This window comes from Antennarius striatus, chromosome 17, assembly GCF_040054535.1.
Source record: "Antennarius striatus isolate MH-2024 chromosome 17, ASM4005453v1, whole genome shotgun sequence".
Classification (NCBI taxonomy): Eukaryota; Metazoa; Chordata; class Actinopteri; order Lophiiformes; family Antennariidae; genus Antennarius; species Antennarius striatus.
The window spans coordinates 6983275-6998642 of record NC_090792.1 but is presented as its reverse complement, the minus strand read 5'-3'; the positions used below and the strand labels follow the sequence as shown (position 1 = coordinate 6998642).

At 41.9% G+C, this 15368-nt stretch overlaps 1 protein-coding gene across 1 annotated transcript; it reads left to right on the top strand.

The window, feature by feature from the left end:
- Positions 1-298: 298 nt before the first annotated feature.
- On the top strand, positions 299-14712 carry syf2 (SYF2 pre-mRNA-splicing factor). Its single transcript, XM_068339519.1, has 7 exons — positions 299-354; positions 619-723; positions 8210-8335; positions 8624-8741; positions 12095-12185; positions 12732-12830; positions 14253-14712. Exons 1-7 carry the CDS (start codon positions 337-339, stop codon positions 14416-14418), a joined length of 723 nt encoding a protein of 240 aa, XP_068195620.1. The 5' UTR covers positions 299-336; the 3' UTR covers positions 14419-14712.
- Positions 14713-15368: the final 656 nt, after the last annotated feature.

Sequence of the window (15368 nt, the reverse complement as noted above, 5' to 3'; positions counted from 1 at the left end):
TACAATTCATATCATTCAAATGTTGTACAATTCATTAGTACTGATGCTAGTCATGGTAGATACATGTGTTCATTGAAACTGAATTAAATGGAAGACAGTCAAAATCTGACGAAAGGATTTATGTTTTTTACTCGGAAAAAATCATTTACTTATACTGTAATCACTTATAATGTTGTGGTAATTGCTTTAAATGGCAATTATTGAATCACAGTTAATGGACGAGATGGTGACGTTTTTAGTAGTTGAACCGAAGCTCTCCCGTTACGTCATCTGGTTTCGTAATATCCGGTATGAAGTTTCAAACTTCCTGTTTTGTCCGCTTATCTTCATACAGCAATGGCGTCATGCAGTGAGGTTTGAGATTTATCAATTTATATGTGACATTATCTTTTTCTTTCTGTTTAGAATGTTGTATTCAAATGTTAAACCTATAAGTGTGATCCTTTTCTTTGTTTTCAAGGACTATGTTTCTGTTTTACGCGTGTAGTTTATAATGTATTGTGCTAAAATTGCTTGTGTTAGCGATTAGCTTAGCTCTTCAAACACGTACAAAGGTTCTCTTCGGTGTTATTGTCTGTGTTGTTGTAAACACACGATGGACACTGTCGTTGTTTTCAGGAGTCTGCCATCGCTACAGCGGCTGAAGAGGACGCAACTGAAACTCCTGCGTCCCAAAAGAGAGAAGAGCGACTACGGAAATTTAGAGAGTTGCACTTCAAACGGGTATGTGGCTTACTTTCACAGAATAACCACAGTATTGTCCAAACTAAGGGCCACCTTGAACAATGAGTTCCATCCACTTTACTGATGGGACACGTTCAGTAGTAGAATGTACTACTGAATGCCATAGGAATTTTTTTCTGCCTGTGGCCATCATGCTGTACAATGCTTCACTTTAACATGCAGTGAAGGTGAAAGGAAGCAGCAGTTACTGTTGCTGTGTGTATCTTTATACATGTTTATATTTAATTCTATTCTATTATTTATCAGCTCTTTTTAATTCTAATTTTTCTACTGCTGTCTCACTTTTTTCATCCCACTTCAAAGCCGTGATGTATTGTAATTGTCAGTGTTTGTGTGTGCGTCCGTTACTCCGTCCGTCCATCCATTGGTCCACCAAATATCTATGCAACCATTCCAGATAGACAGATGAAAAAAAAAGCACATTACTTGGGCAGTAGAGGGGACAAAAATGAGATGATGACCTTGACATTGAGAAAACTAGGTCAAGGTCAAATTTGAACTTTTGTACACTCAGGAACTGGATAAGATAGAAAGACGAGGGAGAAGGCCAGTGTAAGACCATAGAACAAAGCTACTGCTTTGATCTACAAAAGTAGGTCACAGCACTAGCTTTGATCTTTGACCTATGCAAGTAGGTCTGGGTAAAATTTTGAAGTCAGGGATGTCGCGGGATGTTGCAGTCTGTGACTACATTGGTTTTTTTACTTTCTTCTAGTGCAGAGTGAATGTGAGGAAAAGCAATTTCCCCTCGGGGGATTAATTCAGTATTCTGATTCTGATCTCTTTTAACTTGTAAGAATCAGTTTGAAAAGCTTTGTTTTTGGAAATACAATAATTTCAAAGCACCTGTTGAGGGAACCTGATGATATTTAACATGCAAAAAGTTTTTTCCTTGTATGTGCCTGACATTAGAATATCATTGCATTTATTTCTTGACTTGATACTAATGCAGTGTGGTATCCTAAAGAAATTTTGATATACAGGTAGTCGTCGACTTACGACCTATGCGACTTACGACCGACCAACTTTACGACCGCAATGTCCGGGTAGGGTGGGCATTCCCTCCTGCCACAGTACTCACGCTCTGAGACTCCCATGCTCTCTTCAGTCACCACGCCGCACACTCGCTGTCCAGTCAAACTGTGAGATCAGTAGCTCAGCCCAGTACAGTACAGCACACTTCGTCCTTGTCTGTACAGGTATACCTCCAAGATGTCTAGCAAGAGGAAATTGTTTCCATCATCTCCTCAGGCTGCCAAGAAGGCAAGATGGGCCATCGATCTGGACACAAAAATGATGGTGATAAAACAGCACGAAGGAGGAAAAAAAGTTAATGTGATCGCACGCGACTTATCACACTCTACTGTGTCAACAATTTTGAAAGACAAAGATAGGATCCGTGAAGCTGTGAAAGGTTCTGCGTCTATCCACTCAACAGTAATTACAAAACAACGTACTGGGCCCATCCATGAAATGAAAAAAATACTGCACATTTGGATGGAAGATCAGATTCAAAAACGGACTCCATTAAGCCTTTTTACTGTGCAGACAAAGGCTAGAAGTCTATTTCAGACTTTGAAGGAACGTGCTGGAGAAGACTACAGTCACAATTTTGTGGCTGGTACTGGTGGTTCAAAAGATTTAAGAAAAGATTCCAGCTGCATAATGTTCGAGTGACCGGAGAAGCAGCGAGTGCAGACGACAAAGGAGCACACGACAAAGGAGCATGTGAGTTTGTCGCCAGTCTTGACGAACTGATTAAAGAAGAGGAGTATCTTCCAGAACAAATCTTCAATGCTGATGAAACTGGGTGGTTCTGGAAACGAATGCCAGAACGCACTTACATCCATAAGGAAGCCAAAACCATGCTGGGATTGCCGAGAAGAGAAGCAGAGAAAGAAGAGGAGGAACCAGAAAAGTGTTCACCACCAAAGGCTTGTCAGAAGGCTTTTCCCTCTTAAATAAGCTCCTTGCACACTTTGAAGAAATGTACCCAAACATAGAAAGATTTGCAAGGATTGAATGGATGGCAAACGACGCTTTCTGTCCATATCGTGAAATTTATGAGGGGAAAAAGAAACAATTCAGACAAAGCTCACAATGTTTATGAAAACATCGTCTCCCGCTCCCACCAACCCACACGCTGCCCCAGCTGATGATCCGGACGACCCACAGCCAAGCACCAGCACGTTATGCCAGCAGCCACTATGTTTTTGTACAGTATTTTACTGTCTTTGCATTTTGGTATTTCAACACTACATTGTTTTTCGTTTTATATGTTTTTTACATAATAAACTAATTGTATTTTAGTACAGTATTGATTGTTTGACTTGAACGTGACAAACGTAAAAATATGGAACAGTATGATACGGTATCTAGAGAAAATGATCAAAGAGATGCCACCTCCCCACGCTCCCTCATGTCTCACAATAGGCGAGAAAACAAATTGAATTTTTACGTAAGAGTCGATTTACGACCGAGTCGACGACTACCTGTAACTGAAGCATGTTGGCACTGGTTGTGCAAGAAGTATCACATCTTTAATATAAAACCAGGAAATTACAGACTGATGTTGCTACTGTGGAATGAGAGAAAAAACAATTATAGCACAGTAAAATGGCCATTGCAGAAAACTAACTTTTGGCTTTTTTAGATATTTTAGTCCCTCTGATCTTATAAAATGTCTCCATTGTCACATCTTCTTTATGGTCAAGAAAGGGAAAGATACACATTCATATCGGCTCAGAGGGATGGCATTCATTAAAATGGTAACGGGGTGGACATGTTCCCTCTTTTACTGACACAGCAATCACATCTTGCACAAAAACATCTAGACAAGAGGTTTTGGAATAGTCATGTAGAACATGTAAAAAAAATTAACTAGAACCAATGCAGTCACAGACTGCAACATCCCACGACACCCCTGAATTAAAAATTTTACCCTGACTTACTCGCATAGGTCAAAGATCAGAGCAAGTGCTCCGGCCTACTGTCATACTAGGCTTGCACTAGGAGGTAGTATGACTACGCCACTGTGGCTCCCTGTGAAAGAAAAAAAAATTTTCTCTTGTTTTTTTATTTGCAGTTCTTTACATTTTAGAAAAAGAATCCAAGGATTTTGCCTCCTGTGTGTTTCCGTCTGGCCTCTTCGTGGTCCATGATGCCAGCTGAGGTGGTCAGCACAATGTATCCAAACTGTCTTGAAGGCAGCAGGTTGTTCTGCCACTTCTCCAGGTCCTTGAGCTGGAGATCAAAACGTGGACTGATCACACCACACTTGTTCAGCCTGCCTGTGAGATTGACGACTATTTTCTGTGGTCATCAATGATCTCAAACTCACCAATGTAACCGTGCTTCATCATGACGGTTAGGAAGCGCACAATAACCTTAGAGCAAGGCCTGATGAGGACCTGCCGTTTTCCTCGCTTCTCAGCATTGTTGATGCTTTTCAGAGCATCGGCGAGAACATTCATGCGCACCATGATGCCGGTTTTGTGAAAGAATTGGGTAAGCCACAAAAAGCCACATTCTGTGTCCAAGACAGCAGTGCACGAGCAACACTTGTCGCGGGGGGGGTGTAGGGGGATACACCCCCACAAGGGGGGTCTGGGGTGCCTCCCCTGTGAAATTTTTTAGAAAATGGGGTTTTCCTGCATTCTGGTGCATTCTGAGGGGGCAAATCTTCTGTTCAGTTTACCTACAAAAATACACAAAAGCTTAAGCTTAACTATTTCTATCCTACTTTATGCAGGTATAAATGTGAGATTCAAGAATTAAAAACTTGCATTCACTATGTGAAGATAGTTATACAAAATATTACTCAATGTTTACTTGTAAGTTTTACTTAGACTAGAACTTTGACTTAGACACTTTGATTTCAGTTTTGTACTAATAAAAAGGCATGAAAAATAGCAAGCGAGGTGAATCCACGTTTACATGCATTGCTGGTTATTCCTGCCGGTCATAGGGATCAAAAGTCTAAGACTACAACAAAGTATTGATCTTCTTTCTTCTTTTCCTTTCGGCTTTTCCCTTCGGGGGTCGCCACAGCGAATTGCCTCCATCTAACCTTGTCTTCTGCATCCTCTTCTCTCACACCAACTTCCTTCATGTCCTCTTTCACTACATCCATAAACCTCCTCTTTGGTCTTCCCCTAGGCATCCTGCCTGGCAGTTCAAAACTCAGCATCCTTCTATCAATATATTCACTATCTCTCCTCTGGACATGTCCAAACCGTCTCAGTCTGGCCTCTCTGACTTTATCTCCAAAACCTTTAACACGTGCTGTCCCTCTCATTTACTCTTTCTTGTTCCTATCCATCCTGGTCACTCCCAGAGAGAACCTCAGCATTTTCATCTCTGCTGCCAAACAGCATTGCTTGTCCCACCACAGTTTTACACCTTTCATTTTAACTGAAACTCTTTCATCAGACATCACACCTGACACTTTTCTCCACCCGTTCCATCCTGCCTGTACACGCTTCTTCACCTCTTTTCCACACTCTCCATTGCTCTGGACTATTGACCCTAAGTACTTAAAATCCTCCACCTTCTTGATCTCTTCTCCCTGTAACCTCACTCTTCCACATTGGGTCCTCTCATTCACACACATGTACTCTGTCTTACTGCAGCTAACTTTCATTCCTCTCCTTTCCAGGACAAACCTCCACCTCTTTAGCTTCTCCTCCACCTGTTCCCTGCTCTCACTACAGATCACAATGTCATCTGCAAACATCATAGTCCATGGAGATTCCTGTCTAACCTCTTCTGTCAGCCTGTCCATCACCACAGCGAACAAGAAGGGGCTCAGAGCTGATCCCTGATGCAGTCCCACCTCCACCTTGAACTCCTCTGTCACACCTACAGTACACCTCACCACTGTCTTACAGTCCTCATACATGTCCTGCACCGTTCTAACATACTTCTCTGCCACTCCGGACTTCCTCGTACAATACCACAGTTCCTCTCTGGGCACCCTGTCATAAGCTTTCTCCATATCTACAAAAACACAATGCAGCTCCATTTGGCCTTCTCTGTACTTCTCTATCAACATCCTCAAGGCAAATACTGCATCTGTAGCACTCTTTTTTTGGCATGAAACCATACTGCTGCTCACAAATGCTCACTTCTGCCCTTAGTCTAGCTTCAACTACTCTTGCACATAACTTTATTGTATGGCTCATCAGCTTTATTCCTCTGTAGTTGCCACAACTCTGCACATCTCCCTTGTTCTTAAAAATGGGCACCAGCACACTTCTCCTCCATTCCTCAGGCATCTTGTCAGTATCTAAGATCCTGTTGAACAACCCAGTCAGAAACTCCATTGCCACCTCTCCTAGACACTTCCAAACCTCTACAGGTAGTATATCATCAGGACCGACTGCCTTTCCACTCTTCATCCTTTTCAGTGCCCTCCTCACTTCATCCTGACTAATCTTTGCCACTTCCTGGTCCACAACAGCCACCTCTTCTAGTCTTTGTTCTGTCTCATTTACTTGTTCATCACCTCTTCAAAGTACTCTTTCCATATTCCTGCCGAAAGGCGAAAGGTCGATTGACTAGCACAAGCCCAGTCATAGATCAAAGCACCAGCTTTGTGGGATGTTGCAGTCACAGGTGGCAACATCCCACGACACCCCTGAATTCAAAATTGTACCCTGACTAACTGGCATAGGTCAAAGATCAAAGCTAGTGCTCTGGCCTACTGTCGTAGATCAAAGCACCATCTTTGATCTACGGTCTTACTCACGCTGGCCTTCTCCCTAGTTTTTGGTTGTTGTTTTTTGAAATGTGAAATATGAACAACCAAAATAAATTTCTTTCATTCATTAATTTATATCTTATCCGGTTCCTGAGTATACACAAGTTGACATTTGACCTTGACCATTTTTCTCAAGGTCATCATCTCATTTTCATCCCGTTTGCCCCCCAAGTAATGTGCATTTTGCTTCATCTTTCTAGATGCAACGGTTGCGAAGATATTTGGTGGACTAAAGAATGGACGAACTGACAATCAGAATACGTCACTGCTTTGAAGTGGGATGTAAAAATATTGGGGCCTATAGGTCATGGGTATAACTTGAGGAGAAAGAATGAAGTACAGTGCGCCCTCGCGCAATCGCACATCAATGATTGCGACTCCACCTCATCGCAAATTTTTAGTAGGCAGTCACGTGATACCGTACGCGCATTCTATTGGCTGACAGCATCCGGAAGTGCGCTCTGTTCCATCAGTCTCGGACTTTCGTGAGACACAAAAGTGCTTTAAAAACTCGATAAGAGTGTGGGAAGAGGTAATACAGATAGAAGGTGGTTTAATATCAGAATGGGGAAGGTTCATAAACGTTTAAATTACCATAAATAATAACATAAATAAATCGCAATCTCAATCGCGGATTCCTCAATTGCTTGTGGATCCTGGAACGCATTAACCGCAAAGAACGAGGGCACACTGTATATGCACTGGAAACCTACAGTTTTAAAGTGAGATTGTCAACAACTCTTAGCATATCCTGCAAAAAAGAGGTTTCTTTGTAGGATTTCCTGGACATTTCACACTTGTGAAAGAGATCCTTGACTTAAATGGGTTATTTTTCCTAGTGAAAAAGACATTAAATAATTAAAAATAAACTATAGGTCAGCACGGTGGTGCAATGAGTAGCACTCACAGTAAGAAGGTCCTTGATTCCATTCTTTTTGTGCGAAGTTTTCATCTTCTCCCCGTGTCAGCATGGGTTCTCTCCAGGTTCTCTGGTTTCCTTTCACCACCAAAAACATTCAATTTAGTTGAATTGGTGTCCGTAGTTTGAGTGGGTGTTCATCCTTGTGTGTGTTACCCTAGGATGAACTGGCAACTTGGTATACCCTGTCTCTCGCCCCTAGTCGGTTGGGATAGGCTCCAGCATAACCTCTGACCCAGATTTGGATGATAGCAGATGACTGGATGAAAATAAATTTTAAAAATCTCACCCACTGTAAAAGCTTGGGCATCGCTGAGCATTCCTCAAGGAAAGTGGTGTCATGCACGCCTTAAAATTGACCACGCTCAGTTTCAGAACAAGTGCTGAATATTTTGAGTGTGCATTACTGCCACCTCATTGGAAACGGATAGAAAACCTAGTTGGATCTGGAGGAGGTGGTTGTCACTGATAACGTAAAAATGTACCAGTACTGGAGATCTTTGTTCGTGAGAAATGGGTTAAGAGTCCACAGGAACATTGCCAGAAGCTGGGGTCTAGCTATGCACATTTGCAGCAGGGCACCGAAGCCAGAAGGTTTTTAAAAATATAAGACATTTATTTCATTAAAGATCTGAATCATTTTGAGACGACAGGATCCAACAAAAATGACAAATGATTTTGATTTCAACTTTATTTGTTTAAACTCAAAGATGTAACTTTTTCACACATTGTCTTGCCTAAATCATTTGATTGCACTTCACATTCATCTTCTTGTTTCACTGCAGAATGAAGCAAGGAAGCTCAATCACCAGGAGGTTGTGGAGGAGGATAAAAGAATGAAATTACCATCAAACTGGGAGGCTAAAAGGGCTCGATTGGAATGGGAACTTGCCGAAGATCAAAAGAGAAAGGTATGTAAGGGAAATTTTGATTAACTAGTGAGCTTGTGCTGTACTGTCAGTTTTTCTTATGACTCGCTCGAGGGTATGCATTTCTATTTAGATACAGATAGTAGAACCTGTGCTTTCAGTACTTCAACTAACAAAATTACAATAATGATTTAGTTGGAGAATTTAAATAACTTCACCACCAGTTCATTTGAGATATTTCTTAAAAAGGCAGTTTCGCTCACACTGTTGAATATTTGGACACATGTAGCTATGCTTTGTGTTTACTGAACATTTATATTTGTCTTAAAGGAATGTGCTGCCAGAGGTGAGGACTATGGCAGAGTAAAACTACTGGAAATTACTGCTGACGATGCAGAGCGCTGGGAAAGAAAGAAAAAGAAGAAAAATCCAGACACTGGATTTGCAGGTTAGTGGCACGGATGCGAATGACTTGTACAGTGGTACCTCTACTTACGAAATTAATTGGTTCTGGAAGAAATTTCTTAAGTAGAAAATTTATTAAGTAGAGTCGCATTTTCAATGCAAATGCCCTAATCCGCCTTCACAAGGTCATTAAAAAGGCTTTTGCCTTTTCGCAAATTATTTACACAAAACTATCAGAACACCTCATGAGACGAGGGCCGAATGACGAGGACGCTGCATAGAGTCCTATCTAGCTACACACATAGACACCTACTGTAGAGGTTCCTCTTAGCCAATTGGATGCCAGGATGCTAGATGATAGCCAATGGCAGAGCAGCTATAAGAATGTTGCGTTCAGGAACTTTTGGGAGCTGCGAGTAGCAGCCCATATTGTCTTTTTATCTTTCATATCCTGAAATTTCTTTCGTAACAAGAGGCAATATTTTCCTGTTGAGGCGTTTCGTAACTTGAAAATTTGGTATGAAGAGACGTTCGTAAGTACAGGTACCACTGTATTGTATTCTGTCTTCCTTACATAGGTTGTGTCAGAGTTAACCTAGCTAGCTGTTTTTTGTATTTGTTGTCACTGTCATTAGTTTCTCATTAACCTGATGAAGACTGTATTTGGACTGATTGAAACCTGTTGCTGTTTGACAGCAGAATTCTGATCACATGTAAGATACCCCTTGGATAGTAACTATATCTAAATGCACCCAATGTAATTACAGTGGTACCTCTACTTACAAAATTAATTGGTTGCGGAAGAAATTACATAAGTAGAAAATTACCCAAGTAGAGACGCGTTCTCCATGCAAATGCCCTAATCCGTTCCAAGCCCCCAAAAATTCAAACATAAATGTTTTATAAAGCATAAAAATGCATCAAAACATGTAATAAATATATGTTAAGATTAGATTATTGCACAATAAATGAGAGTTGTGCATAATGTAAAAAATGATGGTCATTTACCTTTTAACTGCTGTCCTCATTGTATTTTGCCCTCTTTGGTTCATGCGCTCCTATCTCACGATGCCGAACAACAGAGTGAATTCTAGTCCTCCTTTTGAACTTCTCCAACCACCCACGTGATGCCTTAAACTCCTCAAACTTCCTTTTGTTTTGATCCTTTTTCTTGCTTTTCTACACTCAACAAAAATATAAACGCAACACTTTTTTTTTTGCTCCCATTTTTCATGAGGTGGACTTAAATATCTATAATTCATTCCAGATACACAATATTACCATTTCTCTCAAACATTGTTCACAAATCTGTCTAAATGTGTGATAGTGAGCAGTTCTGCTTTGCTGAGATGATCCATCCCACCTCACAGGTGTGTCACATCAAGATGCTGATCTGACATCATGATTAGTGCACAGGTGTACCTTATACTGCCCACAATAAAAGGCCACCCTGAAATATGCAGGTTTTTTTTGCTTTATTTGGGGTCTGGGGACTCAGAACCAGTCAGTATCTGGTGTGACCACCATTTGCTTCATGCAGTGCAACACATCTTCTTCGCATAGAGTTTCTCAGATTGTCAATTGTGGCCTGTGGAATGTTGGTCCACGCTTCAATGACTGTGCAAAGTTGCTTGATATTAGTGGGAACTAGTACACGCTGTCGTATGCGCTGGTCAAGCACATCCCAAACATGCTCGATGGGTGACATGTCCAGTGAGTATGCTGGCCATGCAAGAACTGGGACATTTTCAGCTTCCAAGAATCGTGTACAGATCCTTGCAGCATGGGGCTGTGCATTATCTTGCAGAAACATGAGGTGATGTTCATGGATGTATGGCACAACAATGGGCCTCAGGATCTTATCACGGTATCTCTGTGCATTCAAAATGCCATCAATGAAATGCACCTGTATTCTTTGTCCATAACAAATGCCTGCCCATACCACAACCCCACCACCACCATGGGCCACTCGATCCACAACATTGACATCAGCAAAACGCTTACCCACACGACGCCACACACGCTGTCTGCCATCTGCCCTAAACAATGTAAACCGAGATTCATCCGTGAAGAGAACACCCCTCCCAACGTGCCAGACGCCATCGAATGTGAGCATTTGCCCACTCCAGTCTGTTAACTGTGATGATCTAGAGTCAGGTTAAGACCCCGATGAGGACAACGAGCATGCAGTTGAGCTTCCCTAAGATGGTTTCTGACAGTTTGTGCAGAAATTGTTTGGTTATGCAAACCAATTGTTTCAGCAGCTGTCTGAGTGGCTGGTCTCAGACAATCTTGGAGGTGAACCTGCTGGTTGGATGCACTGCCATATTCTCTGAAACACCTTTGGAGACGGCTTATGGTGGAGAAATGAACATTCAATGCACAAGCAACACATCTGGTTGACATTCCTGCTGTCAGCATGCCAATTGCAGCTCCCTCAATGCTTGTGGCATCTGTGGCATTTTGCTGTGAGACAAAACTGCACATTTCAGAGTGGCCTTTTATTGTGGGCAGTATAAGGTACAGCTGTGCACTAATCATGATGTCAGATCAGCATCTTGATGTGGCATACCTGCGAAGTGGGATGGATCATCTCAGCAACGCAGAAGTGCTCACTATCACACATTTAGACAGATTTGTGAACAATGTTTGAGAGAATTGGTAATATTGTGTATCTGGAATGAATTATAGATATTTAAGTCCATCTCATGAAAAATGGGAGCAAAAACAAAAGTGTTGCGTTTATATTTTTTTGTTGAGTGTATTATCTCTTGCTTTGTACGGACGAAAAACTCTTTTCTTCGTATTTTCCTCTTTTCTCCGTTACTTTCTCATACTCAAATAGCTATTTTGCGCAAAACTATCAGACTACCTCACGGATCGAGTGCCGAATGCTGAAGACACTGCATAAGCAGTAAGCACCGATCCACCTCCACACAGAGGTGGAGTGGCATCCCTCTTGGCCAATGGGATGCCAGGAAGATACATAATAGGTAATAGCCAATGACAGAGTAGCTATGAGAATGTTGTGCTCAGGAACCAGCCGATACTGTGTTTTTACATTACGTAAGTCAAAATTTCTTTCGTAAGTAGAGCCAACATTTTCCTGCTGAGAAATTTCGTAGAAAGTAGAAAATTTCGTAAGTAGAGGCATTCGTAAATAGAGGTACCACTGTACTGACAAAAGACTTGCTGTGTCAAATGAATATGACATCAATGTGTTTCTTTTAAACCTCTGGGTGAAAAATTATCACCAGAGGGATTTCAAGATAGAGAGACAATGGAGAGTTGCCCCCATTAACTAAACACAGGTTGTGTGTCTGAGCCTGATGCCTGCTCGCTGTTTGTTCCGGTAATTATAACTGGAGTTTTTTTCTGTCACACAATTGACTGCAGGATACGCGGAGGCCCAATTCCGACAGTATCAGAGGCTCACCAAGCAAATCAGGCCAGACATGGAGGGCTATGAGAAGCAGAGGGAGGAGTGGTGAGTAAAGCCTCAGTGTTGTGTTTTAAGACTTCACAAGTTTGTTGGACAGCTCAACGTGGGAACTGACTTCTGGGTATTGTCTCTAATGTGGCCATAGAAGTGATACACAAGGATGTTTCTGCTACTGAGACTGTAACTAGAAAATGTCCAATCAAGCGAAATTAATTTTGGAAATTTGCTTGATGTAATCATTTTAAAAAATAACTGATCACATGTGCACAAAGCATTTTCTATATGCTAACTTGATTTGCCTGGGGGGTGGTTTTGATTTAGCTGCATATTTCTGAAACGTTTTTAATAGTCTGAACATTCGGGGGTTGAGGAAAAGTTCAGTTCCTGCAGATTTTTCAACTTTAAAGGGTGACGCACAGAGAAAGGAGAAGGACTTACCAACACATTTTGCCCTGAAGCCAAATACATTTCACTTGTTAAGATGACCATAATCGCAACAATGAAATAGAAAAATCAGTTTTAATGGTTGTTTACTGTGGTTATGCATATCTCATTTCAATGTACTGTATTTTCTTTCCTGGTGATGAGCAGTGGTGAGGACTTCCACCCCACGTCCAGTAGCCTGATCCACGGCACCCACATCCCCACAACGGAGGGCATTGACCGCATGGTTGAAGATGTGGAGAAACAGTAAGTTCTTCTTAAAAACAGAGAACAGGGATGCCGTAGGCTGCCTTGACTGTCCATCGATTTAATCTCCCTCAGCCTGCCAGTTAACTACCAGCCTAACTCACTGCACCAGTAAGATAAATCTAATGCTGATTGCCCTTAAGTTTCTATAGCTAACAACCTAAAGGCTAGACTTCAAATTCTGGCACAAGCCCATGATAGGAGGTACTGTTTGATCCACTCTGTGTGGTGATGAGTCTACCAAGTGTGCCAGAATAAGATGGGTGTGTGTCTGGGTCCTAGTAGGGTACAGGTCCTGTTCAGTGACCAACTACAAATGTCCTTGTGCCTATTTATCACCACGCTAGACCAGTCGCTATGTGGTTATGGGTAGACGGTGGAGCAAACCTCTATGAAAGCCACATAGCACGCTACTATTAAGAAACAATGCTGGGGCCTCTCCCAGGTAATTGAGTGCTGTTTTTGAGTGCTGATTACTTCCATCTTTCCTGTATCTGAGGCCATGTTCACCCTTTGCCGGAACTTTGTGAAATCACAACTTTTTTCACCCTACATAGAAAAAAATTTGCGTCCACACAACAGCGTTTTCAAAAAAAATTCCATCCACATGTAAACGCATAAGTGCATTTATCACGACAGGAGAGAGGTTCAGGACGTGTGGAAATTTATGACGTTTCTCATGGAGGATGACCTCGATCACAGAGTTCTCCCACCAGAAGACAGCGCGTCCCAGTCTGACCCAGAACTGGCATCAGCGTCTTTGGCGAGGAACATGAATGAATGAATAAATATATACATAAACTTTATGATTCATAAAGAAACAGAAGAATAAATATTCAAGTGCCATGCATGCCTATCAACACGTCTTCAACGTGGAGCTGTTATACGTCAGAAAATAGCCGGTGTGACCCGTGTGTACATGTAGACACGGGTCACACGCATGACGTCGCAGGGAGACTCCCCTTGGATAGAAAAAGTTGCGGATACAGCGTCCACACAACAACGCAGACCAGACATTTTTTAAAAACTTCATTTTGGCCATCATTTTCGTCCCGAATATCTGCGGTGTTGTGTGGATGCAAGGCGTAACTGCAACAAAAGTCAGTCAACAGCTTGTGTTAAAGATGCAACTGTGGGTCATTAGACACAGACACCATTGCCAGGCTATGACGCAAAACAAGGCTTTGAAGACACAGTGAATCAAGACTGGAAGGTCATAAATCCACCAATTTTCCTGAGTGTGTGTATGTGTGTGGTGATTTATTTTGCCACTTTTTCTTGCCAAATTAAATGCACCCTCCCCCCATTCCCCGATTTAATACCTATCGCCAATTACTGTTATTGGATATGTCACAGACAGCAGTCTAGTAGTCTACGAAACCCTCCCTCAACTGCCTTCTTTTATGTGTGTGTGATTGTCAGGATCGAGAAGCGGGCCAAGTACAGCCGACGGAGGGCCTACAATGACGATGCCGACATCGACTACATTAATGAGAGGAATGCCAAGTTCAACAAGAAGGCAGAGCGTTTCTATGGCAAATACACAGCAGAGATCAAACAGAACCTGGAGAGAGGCACAGCTGTGTAGTGGGTCCATTCACCTCCATGGACGGTTTCACTGCTGCAGTTTGCTCTTCATTTAGGAGTCTTTGATGCATCTTCTTCTTAGTACTTGCTGCATACCAATAATGCATTTATTAAAATCTGTAACATTGCAGCTTCTAGAGTGCTGAGCTTATTTTGGGACTCGAAGTTCATTCAATTTCCTGTAACTTTCAACGTGTGGTGTTTCTTTGCACAGCATTATGAGTTAAACACCACTGGTGTGATTATTCTTATCATTTATTTTTTAATAAACCTCTTACAATATGTAGTTAACTTGCACGTTTGTTGTTTTTTCTTTTGATTGACAGCGTTTGGTCTCACGAGGGAGACGTTTTGATCGTGAGAATGAACTTCCAGCAACTACAGTCCAACCTCAGGGGATGTTTAGCAGAAAGTGCCAGCCAAACGAACGTTCTAGTATATGCACGCACGAGAGGCCAGGACCAACAATTGAGCAATTGAATGTGTTCATTATCATTGACATCTAAGTTTAACCAACTTTGCCCTAAGCTATAACACAAGCAGGAAAGCCTTGTGACTGCAGAGGACATGAGAACAGGTTCCTGTGCGAGTGTCCCTTCCCTGTGTGAGTACTGGTGTGTTGTACTGTCCACAGGGCACACAGTCATTGTCTATACAGGGAATCAGCATGGAAATGAATTAAGATGACTGTGCAGTTATATTTAATATGTATGAGTAAATCTTGTTGAACCACAGAATACGTTTATATGCAGGCCTTAAAGGATGGTGTGCGGAGACAAGTTGTTTATGCTATATTGATGAAGGGAGGCCTTCAGATGATGTCTTTGATATGTCTGCTCTGGAGCTGTTTGTTCCTGGATTAGGTGTTCAGGTTTTTTGGTCTTATCTGATCAGCCCAAGGACATTGGAACTGTTTAAGGAGTGACTACGTAAATCCACTGTTGTGCCTCA